This window comes from Callorhinus ursinus, unplaced genomic scaffold (assembly GCF_003265705.2).
Source record: "Callorhinus ursinus isolate GAN/ISIS: 27379988/994484 unplaced genomic scaffold, GSC_fseal_2.0 scaffold4, whole genome shotgun sequence".
NCBI lineage: Eukaryota > Metazoa > Chordata > Mammalia > Carnivora > Otariidae > Callorhinus > Callorhinus ursinus.
In genome coordinates, this window is record NW_027397066.1 from 35,034,251 (window position 1) to 35,055,510 (window position 21,260).

At 39.7% G+C, this 21,260-nt stretch overlaps 1 protein-coding gene across 5 annotated transcripts in view; it reads right to left on the reverse strand.

Moving 5' to 3' along the window:
- Positions 1 to 21,260, reverse strand: part of ATP8A1 (ATPase phospholipid transporting 8A1) — a 219,405-nt gene that overhangs the window by 95,610 nt on the left and 102,535 nt on the right. For all 5 annotated transcript variants that reach the window (XM_073891594.1, XM_073891595.1, XM_025887328.2 and 2 more), the window contains 4 exons: positions 18,408 to 18,457; positions 13,909 to 13,978; positions 8,331 to 8,415; positions 5,314 to 5,453 (listed from right to left, as the gene is read on the reverse strand). In XM_073891594.1, coding sequence (XP_073747695.1) covers positions 5,314 to 5,453; positions 8,331 to 8,415; positions 13,909 to 13,978; positions 18,408 to 18,457 — 345 coding nt within the window. The remainder of the gene's footprint in view (positions 1 to 5,313; positions 5,454 to 8,330; positions 8,416 to 13,908; positions 13,979 to 18,407; positions 18,458 to 21,260) is intronic.

The window sequence follows — 21,260 nt, forward strand, 5'->3', positions numbered from 1 at the left end:
AAAAGAAAAAAAGAAAAAAACCCAACGTGATCACTAGCGAAATCATGCTTCAGTCATTGCCCAATCTAGAGAGGTGTTAGATCTCACTCGGTTTTGTTACTGCTCAAGATAAATAATTTGCTTTCATAAACACCAGATGCAATTAGTAGGTAATTTGTGCAATGCTAAAGATATGACTGCATTTTTCTATTGAAGCAAATAAATATAAAACATTTTCAAAAACCTGTATTTACCATGAAGGCACACCTTCCTATGTCAGCCAATAATTATAAAATCTTCCCTGAAAAGATCAGAGCCCTCTCTGCTATTAATTTTCAAAGGAACCCAGCAGCAGAGTATGAATAGGAGGCAAAAAAAAAAAAAAATTTGTTTTAGAAACACGTCAGAATAAATCTAAAGTGACAGATCAAAGAAAAAGGTGAGAAATTTCAGAAAAACCACTGCTAATGAAGCATAAATCTTCATAATTGTTCTGTTACTTATCTGTAATTTTTCCCAGCCAAATACAAATAAATTAATTCTAAATTTTATTTTAAAAATCAGATTTTTAAAAATGCAGACCAACACTAGTAAGTGGTCTCATCATCCAAAATTCTGAGTCCAAATATATTGTCTTTCAAAAGAACAAGTTTAAAGTAGGTAAAGCAGGGCAAGTACATGCTCTGAAAGACTGAGGCAACGAAGTTTTCTGAAGTGGTGAGGAAGAGATGAAGAGGTGTTACCTTCCATAAAACCCAAAGCGATCCACAATTCCCCTTCCTAAACTGGGTCAAGATACCTCAAGTACCTGATAGGATTCTAATTAATCCCTGTTGCATTTTAACTATGTGAACCTTCTTGTTCCTGTATGATTTTGTCTTCCTAGGAATAAATGCTGCCTCTTGGCCTATATTTAGTAACAGAAAAAAAAAGATATTTCAGGAACATCTTGAAACAGCTTATAGCATTAGAATTTTTTTTTTTTAAATCCTGTAAGTTTACCATCTGAATGCAAGTGTTAGAGCTCAGACGGTCCCACCTGAGGACAGAGATGGTGCTGTTATTTTATAGATGGATGTAGAAGTCCTAAATCCTCTCCTCTAACAATGACTGTCAATGGGGAAAACAATATCCAGAGGACTTTTTCAAACCTCTCACATTTCCTTCTTTCCTTTAGTGCTCTGGAGGGTGAAAGGAGTACTTTCTAGTGCTCAGACTGCTGGGAAAGAAAAGTGACAAAGCAGTGCGCCAAGGGACCAATGCCATTATCTTGTTGGATGTTCTTGTCTATTTGGATATTTTTGCAGCTTATGCTAGGAGTTTATAGCACCCAAAGGAATAAGGCTTTAACCAAATTTCAAAAACTGAATTACTTGTTTGAACAAACACTGGAGGGATAAGACAGAGAGTAAGGTTTAAAAGTACAACCTTCATCATTTATAACATTTTACTTCTTTTGTAACATATTAAAAATATTGTTTTCAGGAAAAACTCTACAAATCTTTCAAATTTTGAATGTCTTTAATGTAACACTACCGCTAACGTGTCAATGGCATTTCGCATAATTAATTCAAATATGTTCAGAAACAATTTGTATAGGACCACAACGATGATCTGATCTTTCATTGAAAAGTGAAGAGAGTACTGAAAATATATAGTATTCTGAGGAGCCCATTTCCAAAAATTTCACACACAGATGGAATATTATATGGTTTTCAAACGGTGCTCAGTGGAACCTCAGAATTGTGAAAAAGCTCCTCACAGACCATGATGAGGGCAAGGTGCTGAGGCTGAGGGGAGAGGCAATGTGGGGCTCCTCCCTCCCCCTCCACTCTTTAAACAGAGCAGCTTTGCTTTTATCTACTATATATATGATGATTCAGGCAATATTTTGTTTGGAAAATGGGTTTTGCTCTTTAAAAAAAAAAGATTTAAAAACGACTCTCATGGTTTAAAATTCACTATCTCATATGAGAAGTCCATTCTCATGGTCTGCATAAAAAACAGATTCCAATCACATAAAAAAAGATAACATAATCAACATGTCTCATTTAAAGTAGCCAAAGAAGAAGCCAAATGGTTGATCCCTAACAGTACGACAGCTTAATTTTTTTTCTTTTAAAAATTTTTATTGCTATGTTAATCACCATACATTACATTAGTTTTTGATGTAGTGCTCCATGATTCATTGTGCATAACACCCAGTGCTCCACACAGAACGTGCCCTCTTTAATACTGATCACCAGGCTAACCCATCCCCCTACGCCCCTCCCCTCTAGAACCCTCAGTTTGTTTCTCAGAGTCCGTCATCTCTCATGGTTCTTCTTCCCCTCCTGCTATCTTCTTTTTTTTTTTTTTTTCTTAGCATATATTGCATTATTTGTTTCAGAGGTACAGATCGGTGACGACAGCTGAATTTAAAGCCGGGGAAATGCACCAGCAGGATACGTGCTCTGACATGTTGAAACCTGCCTCAGTAGGGTAGTTTTAATGGCAGTCACCCCCAATTCCTATGGAACACTAACCCCTGTTGATTTTAACAAAGAACGGAAGCTCAGACCAGGAAGGAGTGATATCGCCCCGGACCTAGATACATTAAAAACCCAACAGTCTTCCAATGATCGGGGATGGGAAAAGCATTTGTCAGAAAAATAGCTCTCAGTGGCAGACTCTTCAGTATCATGTGCCTGTTCTTTTTCCCTAAAAAGACCTCTGATCTTTTGTATAGTAAATCAAAACCAAAAACAACCTCCCCCAACCACCCATCTCCTTTAACTGGTAAAATAACCTTGTGGGTTTCATTTTAAAAGTTACCACCTCTCTGAAGGCTTCCGTTGGACCAAGTTTGAGGGTCACCACTCTGGGTTCCTTTAGATTTCCTTACTTAAGGAATTTGTTCAGACTGTGATGCTCAGGGTCTCAGCTGAGTGTTCCTAGTTTGCTTGTGCTTCCCCAATACCTAACATCTATTAGCAGCCTAATTAAAGTTAATGAAATTAATACTTGAATGAAATTATGGTTTCCGGGGTAGGGATGGACACAGAAAACCAGTCCTTATTTGGAAGCTGGCTGAGCAAGGGAACCAATCCCTTCACCTTTCTGGCTTTCAGGTTTTTTTCAATAAAACTTAGAGACCATGGCTTATCAGAAAGTAAAAAGGAAATAGATATAAATTCCTCTTTTCATTCATTTTAGGAAAGAGGCACTCAGAGGGAGGCATATTTGTAAGCTAAAAGTATACATGTAATGCCATTTCCCCAAGCAACTTAAATTTCAGTGTGACTCATGATCGCCATCTGCTGGAGAGAAGCTGACCATCTATTTCATTTAAAAGATGGAAGTCACAAGGTTTTTAAATATCAGATATTGTGTGCACAGCCCCCCCCCCGCAACAACAACTGTTAAACCTATAAAATATAATCTATAAACTCTAGAGCGCTCAGAGTAAAAATGGTATTAGGCACATTAAACATTCAACTCCAGAATTTTTGACAGTATGCTTCCTACAGAAACAAAATTTAATGTTTAGAATCCATTTTCAAATATTTGACTGTAACTTATTGTACATTAATTCTACCACATTACCATGGAGAGCAAAGGCTCCATTATCTTCAGGCTGTGTACATAAGGAGACAGGAGAAAAGTTATTTCCAAACGGTAGTTTTTTGTTTTGTTTTAGTTCTCAAAAGAGTAAGAAAGGCAACAGATTAAAAATCAATACCGTTAGTACTTGAGGACAACAAGTAACTTTGGTCAGAGAGATTGAAAGAGATTATGGTCATGGCCTTATAAATAATAAAATATTTTGTTTTGCCACATAATGTCCCAAAGACATACTCATATATAAATACATCTGGAAAGAGAGAGAGAGAGAGAGAGAGACTCAACAAGTTAACTGAGAGCGTGTGTGTAATTCTACAACTGGGGGATGAGTATGAAGCTAGAAGATATCATATATGCTATCACATGTCTTTGAGAAATAAGCAGGATACAAAAATAAGTTCAAATATAAGGAAGGTCTGAGAAACAAACCAGCTTCTAAAGTGATCACAGTCTATTGAGGAGACAGGAGAGACAATATCTAGAGTCACATATGGCCACTGTATTCAGCAGAGAAAACCACCTGCAGCTAGGATGGGACATTCCCCAGTATTACACAGAGGCGACCGCACAGGGGGAAGGGAGGCGCAACCACCTTTCAAGAAAGGAAGCACCAGGGAGTAAATTGTTTGAAAGAGAGGAAGGATTAAAAAAAAAAAAAAAAAAAAAGTCAGCTTTTACTTACCTGCAGACAGGATTCAGTAAGCTGAAGCTAACAGACAAACCTGATCCTGTGCAGTATAAACATGAATAAAGTTAACGAATTCTGCAATTAGGAAGTTATTTGATGGAAAGTGAAAGGTTAGAATGAATATAACTTAAGTGGCTGGGAGCATGAACTCTGGAGCCAGAATGAGGACTCTGGCTACCCTCTTTTGAACTGTGTAATCTCAACCAAATTTCTTAACCTCTCTGTTTCCTTGGTGTCTTCATCTGTAAAACTGGAATGAACAGTACCTAGCTCAAAGGGACGTTGTGAGGATTAAGTAGTTAATAGATTCAAGGGCTCCAAACAGCACCTGGCACACAGTGAGTACTACACAAAAATGTTTGCTATTTTTAATTAAGGGAGCAAGATTTCTTGCTATTTATAAAGCATCAATCAGAGTGTATCCATCACTTTTTGGATGAATAGCCTTGGTTTCCTTATCTGTAAAATGAGAGTATTTTTAGTTGTGATGCAAATGAGGGATGTGTGTCTATGTACACACACACACACACACACACACACACACACACACACACACACACACACACACACACACACACTGGCTAGCCAGGGATAAGCACTGGGTTGTTCACTTATACATTCTTTATTATTAGCTACAGAGTCACACAAGCTGTATTTTTATTATATTATTTTGTATTACACATGATACACCATGATCAATTCTATGCACACACGCATGCGTATGTAACTTGTGTGCAAGTGTGTGGGGGGAGGGCATGCTTATCTTCAGTGACACAGATGCAACAGTATACATTGGCAAGAAGTGGTTAGACTAGCCTAACTTTGATCCAAAACTACAAAAAGTAGGAAGACCTATACAAAGCAATTCCAGAGACTTTTCAGCAAAAGCCCTAACCAGTATTAAGATTTGTTAACGCTTGGACCAGAGGAGACTCAACAGTAAGAGGTGTGTCAAGATATTCTGATCTTTATTGGCTCCTTGAGAAGACTGAAGTTTTCTGGAAACCAAGTTTTCTGTATGAGCAAAATGGTCTTTCACCTACCTTTTCAATCAACTCATAACTCTCTTCGAGCTTCAGCAGCCGGTTCTGCACAGACGTGGATGCGCGTTGATAGACTGCTCGCCATTCCTCAAAGTCGCTCTCCGAAATCTCAGCCACAGCGAAACATAAAGTTCTTAACCCTGAAAGAAGGTAGCAGACATCCCCCCAACACCAAATAAGATTTCATTCAGAAGTCTGACCCATTTTTATATAATTAAGTCTTGTTTTGAAAAGACCAATTCAATTCAAACAATATGGTTGACGTCTGATTCAGTTAGGACACAACCTCAGTGCGAAATGGGTATCAAAGCTCCCCTCACCTTCAGCTGGCCTCCTGATTTTGATTCCCAGCTCTTTCAATACAGCCTTTGTGCTTTTTCCAAAGTGATTTTTTTCCAACATCCTGATCTTATCAGCTTATTCTTTTGCTTGGAATCTTCCAATCATTCATCCCAGGATGAAGTCCAACCCCCAAAGGCTGGCTCACTCACCATGCACCAAGTGTCTTCAACCTCCCTCCCTGACATTTACCTCCTATATACCCAGTCTCTGCACATGCTGGTCACTTTTTCTCCATTTCGCCCCCTCCAACTCCCTCCACTGTCTGCCTTGCATCTACTTGAAGACTCGGTTCATGCCATTCTCTCTGAAGAATTCTCCTCTCACTCAGACCCGAGGCAGAAATCCCCAAATGCTCATATGGTGTGAACAACAATGTTCCATATTGTTTTTCTTGTGGAGCTCCTGTGTTAGTGTATAGCTCCTGGAAGGGAGAGGCCCTGAGTTCTTCAATTCCATAGTGCCCATACTGAGCACAGTGGCTGGCTTACAACAGTGGCATCATAGATGCTTATGAAGAAAGAGAGGGACCCCAGTGGAGTTTACTTGGAAAGCCATCTGCCTCTTACAGGGATATATGATTGTGCTTATTACTGCTCTTCGTCACTGCAAATTTGTAGTATATTTAAGAAACAAAACAGAGGATCATAGGAGAAGAGAGGAAAAAACAAAACAAGATGAAATCAGAGAGGGAGACAAACCATAAGAGACTTAACCATAGGTAACAAACTGAGGGTTGCTGGAGGGGAATGGAGTGGGGGGATGGGGTAATGGGGTGATGGACATTAAGGAGGGCACATGATGTAATGAGCACTGGGTATTATATAAGACTGATGAATCACTGAACTCTACCTCTGAAATTAATAATGTATGTTAATTAATTGAATTTAAATTAAAAAGAAAGGAAATAGCAAAAAAAAAAAAAAAAAGCCTAAAAAAAACCTGAGGTATAGTGACAAAACAAAGGACCCATCAGAAACACCCTGGGAAAACAATCAAAGCTGAAGTTTGAGGTGACCTACTCCCAGTGCTTGGTGCCTATCAATTTCATAATTCACTTGGAAGCTACCCTCAACCAGAAAAAAACAGTGGATTGGAACAAAGAAGAAACAAAAGCATTTAGCAGCCAGGACAAATGCAGTTAATTAGGTTCCTGAGAAGACAACACCCTCACTCAAGGTCATTAACTCTCAGAATAACTAGGTGCTAGTGATCTCAAGCCAAATAAAATATGGCCAGGTAACATGTCAGAAACAAGCAGCAGAAGACATAAGACATAAAGTGCCCAGAGGACTCTATATTCCAAGAAAGGAGTAGGGCTGTCTGTTGTCAGCTCACTGAGCATAGAACTTAAATCTTTGGGGCCATATCAGGACATGTTTTTCTCTTTTGGAAACTTGGCTGGAGACTTATTCTGGGGTAGCCGTGGAGTATAAGTGTTGTTCAGCCTAGGGCCAGAAAGAATAGGGTGGAGGTGAAGGCCAAGCCAACTCAGCTCTGTCTAAGAGCTGGAATATCTTCATATCACAACCAAAGAAGACAAGGATGCTCCCTCAACCCTCCCCCATTAAAAGAACCAGGGCTGGACACCGGCTAGGCTCTACCTGCCAAGCCCCACTGAAGATGAATGTGAGCATCTCCATGCTCTTGTATTTTCGGAGAACTGAGAGAAGGGTCTCTATGTCCTTGCTTTTCAAAGTCTAGTGCTTTTAAAAACAATCCTATCTTTTCATCGCTTGGATGAAGAGGAAAAAGGATTTGATCAGAGGTCAGGCTTGCTGCCATTGGCAACAGTTCAAGCTGAGGCAGACAAGAGTGAAAATTTTGATGGGAGATTGATTTTTATTTTTTTTTTTTAAAATATTTTATTCATTTATTTGTCGGAGAGAGAGAGAGACAGAGAGCACAAAGCAGGGGGAGCAACAGAGGGAGAGGGAGAGGGAGACACAGACTCCCCACTGAGCAAGGAGCCCGATGCAGGGCTCGATCCCAGGACCCTCGGATCATGACCTGAGCCGAAGGCAGATGCCCTAGAAGGGAGATTTAGATACAGTTCTGGCTGCTTCTGTTAAGTTCAGAGAGAAGACTCTACAAATTCTTGGAGTAACTGACCCTACTGTTTAAGTACTCTCATGTCATCCCACCTAACCTAGATCATCCCCCTAGACTGTTGAGCTGTACAGATCATATATTTCAGTAGGACAGAGAGACAGGACTCAGCCTGTTTACCATGATTCCCAGGTCTCACACGGAGCCTGTCATTCAGTAAGGGCTTAAGAAATCTTGAGTTGAAACTACACTGAGTAACTATTTTAATAGTTATATAGGCTTATTTCTTTTCCTCTTTCTTACTCAGATTAGAATATCCAGTTTTTTGGGTCCCTTTCCTCCTACACTGCTAGAGATACAGTGTATTTAAAGTGTGAATAGTACCCATGCTAAAAACTGAACAGATTTATAGACCCTACACCCCCAAAACATAGGGACCAAGTCTCTCAAAATTTTAACATAGGAAATCAAAACAGAAATAATGGGAACAGCACATAGTATAACCTAAGTTATCAGATAATTGTTATCTTGCTTTAGGAATTTCTAGGTAAAATAACAACAATCCTGCAAGACATTAGTAGATGATTTCTTTTTATTGTAATCATGCTTTATTGCCCTATTACACTCACCTTCTGTAGCAAACTGCTCTAAATGTTTTAGGGTAATTTCTTTGTATTTTGACGTCTCTGCCAGTCTATCATATATTACAGTGTCCTGGAAAACAAACAGAGGTATAATACACTTAAATGAAGCATTTTGAGTTTAATAACACTGACGTTGGCAACATTATGAGCAGCAATGAGTATAAAAACAGCCACTTTGAGCATTAGCTTTAAAGCGCAAAATATTTTTTCTCTAATAACACTGTTTCCCTAATGACGTTAAGAAACAAGGTTTGAGTCCCATATGTTCATCTTTCTCCTTTGTGAATAAACCTGGACTTACTCCAGTGTTCCACATCTCATATTCTACCAGCACTTCGCTTATCTTGCAAGATCTCCCCCACCCCTGAAGGTATTTTTGCAGGACACTGCAGGGCACAGGTCCTCTATGAAGACATAGGTGCCACAGGGGAGAATGGTCCAGCACTCAAAAAGTTTGGGAAATGCTGGCTGAACAAAACCTGCCTTGCAGTAATACTTCTTGGAGCCTTTAAAATGCTGATGTGCACAGTAGATCTCTAAGAGGGCCACATGGTATGTGCCCCAGACTCATTCATTATGGAGCCCGAGCTAGAGATTAGGGCATCTGTATGGGACTGGTGCTCCCACAGAACAAACTTTGAGAAACACAGGTCCAAATGCACAGAGAGGGCTGGTGGGTATTATAGGGAGAATTTCGAACAAACGTCGCATTGTCGGTAGCTGAGTATTTCTGATTGTGTCACTTTAGCCTCTAAAAGCTCAATTCACCTAGTTTGTGAAATTCAATTACTGGATTATCTTTAAAGCCCCTTTCAGCTTGAACGTATGTACCACTTACTTTTCTCTGATTTTTGCCCCTTTATAAACTGCTTATTGTTCCTTTTGTTATTCCTCGGCTTGGGTTTAATGTTTTAAGAATTTTAGTGTTTGGCCTCCATGGTTTTATTAGACTAGGAAAAAATAAATCATTTACCTGCAATTACTTTCTCAGTGGTATTACCCATTTTGGGGTCTCCAGTCTCAGGGCTGAGATTTGGAAGCAGACTAATGGAGTATGATTTAGAACCCTTGAGAGAAACAAGAACTTAGTGACCTCAGAACAGATGGAATATTCCAGGCCCCAATTATGAATTTCTTTTCATTTTTCAGTGGTGGAATGGGAAGGGGGGCAAAGCAAAAGGAAATGATAATTTCCCCTCTTGGCTCCTTTCTAGGAATGAAAGTTATAACTTATGAACTCTATTTTTTTCCAGAGGCTAATGACATTTTCAATGAAATTAAAATAGGCCATTTAAAACTAAGAAAATCTCTAAAAAAAAATTAACATCATGAAAACAAAAATGATAAGGGAGATTAAATTCTGCCATGTAGCCAAGTTTTCTAGTGGAAGAAACTGATGCTTGAAATAGAATTTTCTACTTTCTTTATAGTATCAAGGAAAGCAGGGGACAGAATGTGGCCTTCCACATGAATTAGATAGTATGTTTTTAAGTGACAGTCAATTGGCCAGGCTTACATGTGAGAAATAAATACATACAAATAACCTCTTCACCCAAAGTAACACCCAAAGTAATGGCTTCACGTGGTTACGACCAAAAAAAGTTTCTTCACAGGAACTAAAGCATGTGTATCCCCTAAGATCAGACTCAGAGCCTACTGAGTCTACATTTGCAGGAAATCCTAGATGAATTTACTTATGTGGTGTCCCAGCCCTCAGCAAGGTAAGAGTGGAAAATTGGCCATGAGGGGATGCTCCCCAGGCAGCATGGCATAGTCAATAAAGAACCTAGGGCTTCACGATGAATAATTCATCTTAGGTCAATTTTCACTTGAAAAGTCGTTTTCCTATTCATCTTTTAGACTCAGGTTCCAATGCTGCTCCGTCCTCACCTACTGTGTCTTGCACGTGGCAGTTGTTCAAAAGATAGGTGTTACGTGAATAAAACACCTGATGTAGTCCTCAGTCAGCCTGAAGCATATTCTACAATATTGCCAAATAAAGAAGGACTATAGAGTGAAGTGCAAGAGTCAACAGTAAGAAGGTAGCAAATAGAAAAAAGAGGTCTGACAGAATTATTTAAGCACTGCAATTTATACTGAAGTTATCTAGGTAATCTTGCTACAAATTCGGCAGTTGCCAGGAGGACTCTGATCTTGCCGTCAGGTTACCCAACAGGGGGAGACTGACTGACCTGCCGCATGAAGCTTTGGCCTCTGTGATCTGGGACATTTGCTAAAATCATCAGACACATCCATATGTAAATGTAGAAGAATATTTTCTGTGTTTGTGTGTGCCATTCGGATTTATCTGTACTCTGCCCATGATGTGGTGGTGAACTGCTAAACATAACTGATTTCAGATGTGGTCTTCTCGATGTGTGGCGCAGAATTTTACGTATGGGGCACTTAATTAGAAATTTTCAGTCACTTTACGGTCCCTAAGGCACTGAGTGTAATAGTCAAGTTTCTAATTTTTCCTCTAGTATATAAGAGGAATTGGGGCAGGGTTTTTATTTTCTTGAATAAATTAAGATTTTATGTGTGTAAACGTAACTTCTTAAATTGGCTACTATTGCAGACATAAACTGAGTATTGTATACTTTTTCCATTTAAAAATTAGTAAAGCAAGGCAACCTCATTGCAGAAAACCTGGAAGGAGAAAAAGAAATCATCCATATACACACACACCAGAGCCACCATCTCTCTGTGTTATGTTCTAGACGAACTCTTCCATACCATCTTCCGATTCACTAACTGCACCCCCGACTCTTCCACTCTGTTTAATTTAGAGTTTATTCCGTTTTCTCATGTTTTCTCTTAAATTCATGATTTCCGGTTTAGCTTACACATATCCCCATCCCCTCCATTTCTTCTTGATTAAAAATAGTTGTAATTTTTTTTTTTTTAAATCATGTTGAACTAAGCATCCTTGGTCAGACTTGTCTACACAAATGATTTCACCTGGAGTGAATTCATGTCCGGTTGTTTATGTGCTTGTGCTCTTTGGAACGAGATTTCCTCATGTGTCTCTCAGTTTTGCTCTCCGCTTGTGCACACCCCAATCTAGTGGTTTGATATACTCCCCCAGCAGAGTTGGCATGAGTTTTTCTTAGTCTCTTCTCAGGATTAGGAAGCTCACCACCGTCTCAGGCATCAAAGAAGGGAGGCTGGCTCCTCTCTACATTTTACAGAAAGCACTATTTGCCCCCACTGTCTTACAGAAACCAAATTCCAACCACCGCTCCCCGATCCTGACTCCGGGCCTGGGACTCCCACCCCATTCAACTCAAGACCTCAGTTCGGTGTACCACGCTGATTTTCTATTCCTATTTGGGGCTTCAAAGATATTTATCTTGTTTTTAAGCCTGGCTCTACCTTTCTGCTCTCTCTCTATACTGTGTCAATCACTGTCATGAATTTGGAATAGAGGAGAAACATTAAAGTTTGAGCAGACCGTGTTAACTTGACTGGAAAGTATTAGCTGACTCCTTAACTGACTCTTTAACTACTGAAGTCTTCTGTTGCACACGTCACTGTTGATTGTTCACTCTGCCAGGGAATCAACACTCCTCAGACTCTCTTCCCAATTCTGATCTCTCTTTTTAGATCCTCTACTCCTCACTTTTAGCCCTCCTCTCTTTTCATGTAATATTTCCTTCTTACAAGAGCTCATCAATCCCCTGCTTTTACCTTCTAGCTACACTTTGTACCAGCATCCCAGGTTCCTTCCCCCGTGAAATCCAAGCATCTCTGCCTCTTGGCCCAGATGTAGCTCCCAACTCTCTATCATGGAAAGTGGTACCACTTCATCTACTCAGCCAAGTCCAAATCGGATAATAATTCTAGACCATGGTCTCCCTTATCACCCACATGTAATCAATTACTGAGTCCTAAATCTCTGTCTTCGCAATCCTCTCTGCAACTGTCTTGGTTCTGATCCTCTTATCAACTCGTGGACTATAGTCAAGAGCATCAACGGGGAACTCCGTATGCATCTCCTTCCTGCCTTAAGTCATCTTCCCAAATGGCATCAGAACAATTCAGAAAAATGTACAAGTTCTTGAGCATGAAAAAAACCCCATGACCTAAAGCATGTCTACCTTTCCAGCCTCGAATCTACTATTCTCTGCCAAACTACCTGCAGTTCTCAAATGTACCTTGTTTTACATGTTTCTGCCTTTTTAGTATTCAACCACATTTCATAGCCAACTTGGCAGTGAGGGGAAACAATACAATAAGCAAGTTAATGTATGCAAACTACCTCTATGATTATTCAAAAAGGAAGTCCAATGTTTTTATTTTTTATTCAATGCTTTAACTTCCCAAACGAGGGTTCTAGATGGAAGGTTACTCAAAACTAAGAAAGGAAGGATGTGAGTTGGGTGCAAACTGGACACATAACCATTTAAAGTAGAAGGTCTTAAAAGCTCTCTTTATTCCATTATCAATAAATGCTACCACTGGAATGTGGAAGAGCTTTACAATATACCTCAATATTGTATCCTAAACTTCTCTTTATATCTATTTCCCTGACTCAGTTCCTGACAAGTGTTGGGTCTTATCTTCTTTTCTCCAGTTGAGAGTCTGGTAGATAAAGTGCACACAATGAATAAATGCTAGTTGTTTCAGTCAACAACCAGAGGAATTCTAAAACTAAATTTATGAGACATCATGAAATAATTCTACCAAAATGCTTTAAAACCAAGGCATTCAAAAACTGCATTTCAATGCTTTAAAACCAAGGCACTGAAAAACATTTTCAATAAAAATTTAAGTAATAAGCTTTGGTTTCCTCATAAGTGCAGTTTCCAAGTTTCATTTAATAAATCAAGGTTGTTGATTATATTTGAAATTGGAAAGTTCCAGGTTGGTAAGTTACCTGACTAGTCCAAGTAGACCAGGTACCTGGAAAGGCTAATTCAGAAGGAAAATAATAATTGTTGGAACAAAAGGCTCCTTTTTTCCCCATGAGTAGACTGGTCAGTAGACTCCTTATTTTTCCATGAGTATAAACATATTTTATCTAGGAAAAATCACTCTGAATGACATATTACTCTGTCAATATAACCTGCCAATATACCAAAGCCAACCAATAGTTAGAAATTCTTTTATAATGAAAACAATGCAAGACGAATAGTAATGACCATAGGATGAAATTATAGCAGTAATTGTGATCCATCCCCCTCCCCGCCCCCCCCCATTTCTATGGTCTTTAAAAAATTACATTCAAACTGGTGTGGATCACTACATTTCTAATTTCAAAGCATTTTCTGATTTAATTGTCTTCTAATGTATTTTATAATATAAGCCTCAAATATTAAGTATCAAAATTGAATTCTATAAATAAGCTAGGCCAAATTTTTTCAAAGCACCAAATTTACCCAGAAGGAATTCCACATTTCACCAGAAGAGGCTGAACGCTATTACTATAAAACACCAAGGAAAGTGGATGTCAGCAACTTTATGCTAAACATCTGTGTTACATTTCCATAGCAAAATGCTGAACGTATACATTATAAACCATCATAAATCAAAACTGTAAAAGACAAAAATAAAAACTTACAGCTCCTTTGCAGTAAAGTCGTAACTTCCCGGACGGAGTCCGAACAATCACTGACATTCTTTTTCTCGCGCTGAAAGAGGTTTTCCATAATGTGTGATCATACTGAGCATATGCATATATATGTTTGTCATGCCTCACATATTTTAATACTCACAGTGAAAAATAAATTTTACCAAATTATGAGCCCTATCCTTCCACAGATACAAACCATCCTCTGGGTGTGTGGTTTGGGTACCTTTGAGAGTTACATTCTGTTTTGTAAGGCACCAGGGTACCATCCGCTGCCCTAAAGGAATAATTTACAAAATGGATCCTGGGAAACCTGCAGGAGTTAGGAGCCACCTGGGCAGAGGAGAGTTCTGGTTCAATGTTTTCAGATTTCAAAAATCTTTAAGTCAGTATCTAAGATGAATTGTATGTTATAGCTTTTAACACAAACAGAAATAATAATCCATCATTAAATACATACCCAAATCACACAGAAAGGCAAACACTAGCCCTTTAAAACTGACTTCAGCTTTCACAAACTGTTATTTCTCAATGATTCCTAGCAAGCCACTGGCAGCATGTAAAAAATCTACTCGCATTACCAAGCTAAGCTAATGAGCACGAACGTTTTAACCTTGTGTTGGCAATATAAAAATGTTACACATACAGCATCCACAGAGACAGCAAGTAACAGTGAGTAGAACAAACTGGCACAGCCCCGCATAGGACATGCCTCATTCAGAACTAAGTGTGTATCAGCATTCTCTCCAGAAACGAGGTGGGGGAAATGGACTTCCCACAGGCGTCTGTATCTATTTGTTTTACCTTGCAACATTCTGCGAAAAACGGAGATGAGTCCAATATAAAGTAGCCAAGATATGGTGTCCTAGCATACAGTTAGGAGTTTCTTTCCAAGGCGTCTAGAAATATTCAGTCCTCTGGGTCTCCATCTCTAATCCCCACTGTGTAGGTTCCTCCGACGGCCACCCCTGCACTTCGGGAAGACATTTACCTGGGCCCTCTTCACAAGGACATTGCACATTCTATATTCTGTCTCAGCCCTTCTTGGTGCCTCTCTTACTCCAACTTGAATGAGATGGTCCCAAGCTCACCAACTTTCCTGCTCTTTTCTTCTCCTGGCAGAACGCACAAATCCTGGGTAAATGGGAACCCTTTCTTTAGCATCAGAGTAGATGGATGGACTGAAGGAAAGTCGCCCTGCCACAGAGCTTAGGAAATCCATGACACGCTGTCACCTGCATGCTCCCTGCTGTCCTCTTTCTAATAAGCTCACTCTCTCACCATCTGCAGGACTTGGAACACCTTCTCCATTCTCCAGGTCTTTAATGCACCCTCATCCTCCGGACCCTTGGAATTTTTGCAATTCACATTGATGGAAGCTTCAGACAAGAATTCTTATCCTTTCCGCCATTAACACCTACACATTCACACACTTCCCTGCTGGTCCCCATCCTCTCTGCCTCTTTTCCTGACAACGGAGGGGGTATTTCTTTTCCTCTCAGAGACCTTCCTTTCCCATGTGCTATGAACCCCCTCTCTTTCTCAGTAACCTCACTCCTAAAGGTATGCTGCTCTCCCCTGAGTCTGCATCGTCCCCTTCTTGACAGGGTCTCTCTCATAAGTACTTAAACACGTTGGAGTCTCTTGCCTACAACACTCAGCCCAAACAATCCACTCCCACCGAGCCGTATCCCCTTCACAACTCAACTCCAAACAAGTGCTGCACACACCGACGATCTCTACTTACATCCCCTGTGTACACCCCCCATCCCCAGTGCATCCCCACCCTTCCCACCTGGCTTCTCTCCTGACCGTCCCACTGAACGGCTAAATCCAGCAAATATGGCCCACCTTCAGCTCACCTAACCCTGCTGCGGGTCTCTGAGCTCACCTAACCCTGCTGCGGGTCTCTGAGCTCACCTAACCCTGCTGCGGGTCTCTGAGCTCACCTAACCCTGCTGCGGGTCTCTGACACAGATGACCACTGTCACCTCGGAAAAAAAGCCTCTTCTCTTGGCTCTGTGGTCTTACCCTCTCTTTATCCTCCACATCTCTAGCCACAAAGCAGTCTCTTTTGCTGATTCCTCTCCTTCTAACCAACCCTTAGAAGTTGGGAGTTAGTCATAGTGCAATCCTCAGCCTCTCTCGTTTCCCTCACTCTGTATTTCCAGGGTACCCAATTCATTTTTGTAGCTTTGATTGCCATTTACAGGCCAACGACTACCACATTTCTATCTCAGCCATTTATATCTCTCCTGTGTTCCGGGCCCTCACATCCAGCGCCCACCTCTGACACCTCCATGTGCATATCTCACGGGCATCTCAAACATAACGAATTCAAACACCTCATCCTGCACATCTATTCCTACCCCTGTATGTGCCATCGGGGTAAACGGTACCCCTACCCACCCAGCTGTTCACACCAGAGACTCCAACCCCTCCCTCTTTTCTTCTTCTAACTCCACTCCATCCCAAAGGCCCCCAGACATTCTTCTAAGAGGTATCTGGATTCTATCAACTTCACTTTCTTTGTGCTAGAATCATCCTAGTCCAAACCACTAATGTTTTCTCCAGAATCTCTTTTAAGACCTCCACAGTCACTCTTCTCACTTTCATCCTTAACGCCCACCCCCAACACTGCACCCTGAAAGACCCTAAACCCCTAACCTTGCTTTATTTTTCTTTGTGGTGCTTTGAGGTGTGTATTAATAAACAAACATACCCAAATGCTCATTGATATACTACTTATAATATTTTGCAGGCATAAAGCAAGTAGACTTAGGAAAAACAGCCACTTGGACTTGAAAAAAAAAAGGTGGGGGATACATTTTGGAAATACTCTATTACAGTTACTCATCAACTTCCCATGCATTTTCCCTTGAGCCTTTCAGTGCATACAAGTAAGGAAAATAGTGCTTAAATAATACATTAGACAGACCCCATTTTTTTTGATATTAACCAATGGCATGTGGTCACTCCTAACCAAGATAGCAACCAAAGCTGGCACTGAAAAGGAAATGCCTTTTCTTTTTTTTTTCCAGTAAGTTACGTGTTTTTATTATTTTTTTAGTTTTTATGTAAATTCCAGTTAGTTTACATACAGTGTAATATTAGTTTCAGGTGTACAATTTAGTGATTCAGCACTTCCATGCATCACCCAGTGCTCGTCACAAGTGCCCTCCTTAATCCCCATCACCTACTTAACCCATGCCCCCACCCACCTCCCCTCTGATAACCATCAGTTTGTTCTTTATAGTTAAGAGTCTTTTTCTTGGTTTGACTCTCTCTTTCCCCAAGATTGTTTGCTCTGTTTCTTAAATTCCACATGTGAGTGAAATCCTATGGTATTTGTCTTTCTCTGACAGACTTATTTCGCTTAGCATAATACTCTCTAGCTCCATCTGTGTCATTGCAAATGGCAAGATCTCATTCTTTTTGATGGCCGAGTAATATTCCATTGTGTATATATACCACATCTTTATCCATTCATCAGTTGAGGGACATTTGGGCTCTTTCCATAATCTGCCTATTGTTGATGATGCTATAAACACCAGGGTGCACGTGTCCCTTTGAATCCGTATTTTTGTATCTTTTTCTGGATAAATACCTAGTAGGGCAGTTGCTGGATCATAGAGTAGTTCTATTTTTAACTTTTTGAGGAAGCTTCATACTGCAGAAAATGCCTTTTCTAGTCAGTGTACAAGCTTGCCTTATGTAGGAGAAAGTTCAAGAAGATAAGTGAACACTTATTTCCTTGAACAGCAGTGTTACTTCCTGCCTGTGGCCTGGCCCTAAGTGTCCTATTGTTAATGGTGATGCAATCTTTAAATAGACTATCCTGTCTGTTAACGGAGGCCTATTTGCCTTAAGAGCATATTAGTTCAGAAACAATGTAGTCATGCAAAAATAAAAAGCCAAACTCCTAGACATATCGCTGATTATTACTAGAAGGTCTCTACTATTTGACCTTAAAAAATAAAGTTAAGTAGGATAACCTCCTCGATTTCTGCTTTTTCCTACTAAATAACTGGTTTTATACCGAACAGAGAGATGGGCATGGTTTCTGAAATCCCAAAGACAGTTAGATACAATACAATGAACGCAGAATTAGACTGCTGGGTTCCTAACTCTTGATTCGGCTTCAGTACACATAAATCCTGCTGCCTCTAAGTGTAATGATGTTTCCAGATCACCAGCCTAAGACTCCTGGTCCTATACCTCACAGTTGTGACACATACCAGCTTTGTTCAAAAATAATTTTACACTGCCTCCAGAAGTCATGTCTGGCAATACTCTGAAGATAGGTGTTTATGATTTCTCAGCAGCTATGACAATTACAAGCTATACTGCAGATTTTAAATTAATATTTTTTTCTAAACAAATTTAGTTAAAAAATAAAGCCTACTTTCTAGTTATTTAAAAGGGAAAAAAACCCCAAACATATGTAGAAATTTATCTTACAGATACAAATCACAGAGCAGATGTCTTACCTGGTGAATTCCAGAACATTGAGTAATTCATATCTTTCTTCTTGCCCCAGCTATGAAGGAAAGGAATACATGATTACATCATATTGGAAGTATCTTTAGCTTCTTGGAAAGAAACCCTATGCATGAAGTTTTAATGTAAAAGATAACACAAACAAAGCATCCCTTCCGAATATATCCTCTTTAAGTGAATTTATTAACTTTCAGGTTAAGAGGGAAGATGGAACATACACATTTAATTTCTGTCTTACCCAAAGTCTCACTAAAACTATAGTAAACACTTTAAAAAGAAAGAAGCTTACGATGGCAGGGAAATAAGAAAAGAAACAATAGCACCAGAAATTTGGAAGCTAGAACACAGATCAGTGAGTGGGATCTTAGCAGATCCAAGAAGGCTGAATACTATAGTGGTCATGGGAAGAGCTGAGAACCCACCTGATTTGTACCATATGATCCTTAAGTGGTTTAAGGATGTGAAAAAGCAGTTAGCTCTGGAATTGTGAGGTAAAAAAGGGGCCTAAAATGGGGAGAACTGGGTAAGAGCCACTTGAAATGAGCTCTCAGCACCGGCCCTTCCTCTGGTCTAGCAGAATCTTTTGTCTAGAATTGACTGGCACAGTTGAAGACATGGCATTGTTATCATATTCATATGAAATATATTAAATGCTGGGCCCCAATATCCCAAGCAGAAATGGGGAGTTACTCTCTGGGGAATTCAACAAGCCCAAGAGAAGCCTTAGAAGTACAGACGCCATGACTTCCCTAATGAATCCCCCCAGACCACCCTACAGTAGAGCTCAGGGTAGACAAATATTCCCCTCAGGCTCTGAACAGCCACATCTGCTTTCAGGTTCCTTCTTCTTAACCACGAGAGTACCAATGATTGACAGACATCGAAGGACATTAACATGGAACAGAGATATCCAAAACCAACAGACAGAAGCAATTTGGAGGAAAAAGAATTCAAAAACAAAATTTCCCATGGACCAATGAGGTTTCAGGTTTGGGTTTCCTGACAGGCACGAGGGGCTGGTGGGTGGGCCCTGGATGCCTCTGCAATTAGTTTCAACACCAGACTGAAGTGGTCTGTCACATGCGTCATATGTGGTATTTTCTGTTCTACATTGGAACTGATTACTGTGGCTTCCTGGTGGCATAAAACTTTTTTTTGCAGAGTTTTACACCCTTGGAAATATTGCCGCATAAGCCAGGATATGATTTTTAAGGGGACCTATAGAAAAATGTGTGAAACAATAAGACTGTTTATAATAATCCTTATGTTTTTATGATTACTACTTATACCCTGGTTGCTGCTCTTTGGTAGTATGGGAGGAGACTCGCCTTATTATTCTGCATATTGCAATTTGTGTCAAAAACCTGGTAGAGTCTATCACACATCCCGTGTGCAAGGGCTACAGTAATTAAATGCTGCTCTTTTCCCCTAAGTGGAAAATGAGAAACTTTGGAGAAGAACATTTGAGAGCTGATATTTAACTTTTGGTGAAGCATGCTTTTCCCAAAACTATAATCACTGCAAAACTGCAGTGATAGTTTGAGACAATTTTATATTCTGGTAAAAGCTATAGTTTAACTAAAGGCTTGTAAATGCTTTTTAATTAAGTGCTTTGTTACATGCCTATAAAATTTTTTAAATGAAAATTTCGAAAAACTATCATTATTTCTCTCAGAGAATACAACATTCATGAAACAAGAACAGGATACTATTAAAAAGAAATACTGAAAGAACAAAACAAGCTCCTCAAAACCAAAAACATGGGAGCAGAAATTAAAAACAAAAAACATGAATAGAAAGAAGATAAAGCTGATGAAAACTTCCAAAAAGCAGAGCAAAAAGGCAAAGGCATGAAAAGCATTAGTGAAAAGCTAAAGATCAGTTCAAGAATTCTGAAGAGAGAGAACAGGGCAAAAAGAGGGAAGGAAAATGGATTTAAGGAAAAATTTCCAGAACTGAATTTTCCAAATGGAAAAGGGCCCACCAGTGCTCAGTACAGCGGGTTAAAAATATTCCCACTAAGACACACTGCCATGAAATATCCAAACTCTTGGGAGAAAGATCCTAGAACCTTCCAGAGTGTGGGGGAGTGGGTAGGGGCAAGTCACAAAAGTTGTGGAATCAAAATAGCTTCTGATTTCTCAATGAGGTGTACTGGAAACCATAAAATAGTGGAAAAATCAATATTTCTAAGGAAAATAATTTCTACCCTGTAATTCTATATTCATCTGGAAGATCAATTAAGTATAACAGTAGCATAGAAAACGTTTAGACTTGAAAGGACTATAAAATAAGTAAGTTACTCCCCATGTATCTTTTCCCAAAAAGCCACTAAAAAATGTATTCCACATAAGTAAAAGAGTAAACCAAGAACAAGAAAGTCATGGGATTTAGGAATTGAAGATCTAACACAGGACAGAAGTAAAGAAAGTTCTCGGGAAGATGATAAAGCAATTCCAGGGTGACAACTGTGAACAAAATGGTGACCCATCAACCAGTGCATCTCAGAGCCCAAGAGTCAGGAGCTGTATTTATTGAGGGCTATCACTACTGTGTCTTCTGCTTCCAGAATGACTTTTTAACCTGAAGAAACAAACATGATATATGTTCTGTCAAAAGAGGGAAGTTCACTAGGAAAGAAGATTTGAGACACAGGAAATAGTCCCAAACAGACGAAAATCAACCAGGATTCCAAGTGTTGTAGAAACAGGCCTTAGAACAAAGTTGGCACGGACCGAAAAGAATGGTGAACTTCTAGAGCCATGGATGGGCGTGTCTCAAGGTAAGAACTGCCAACTGACAGATTACCTGGTGTGACTTAGTACACTTAGAGTGTACTAAGA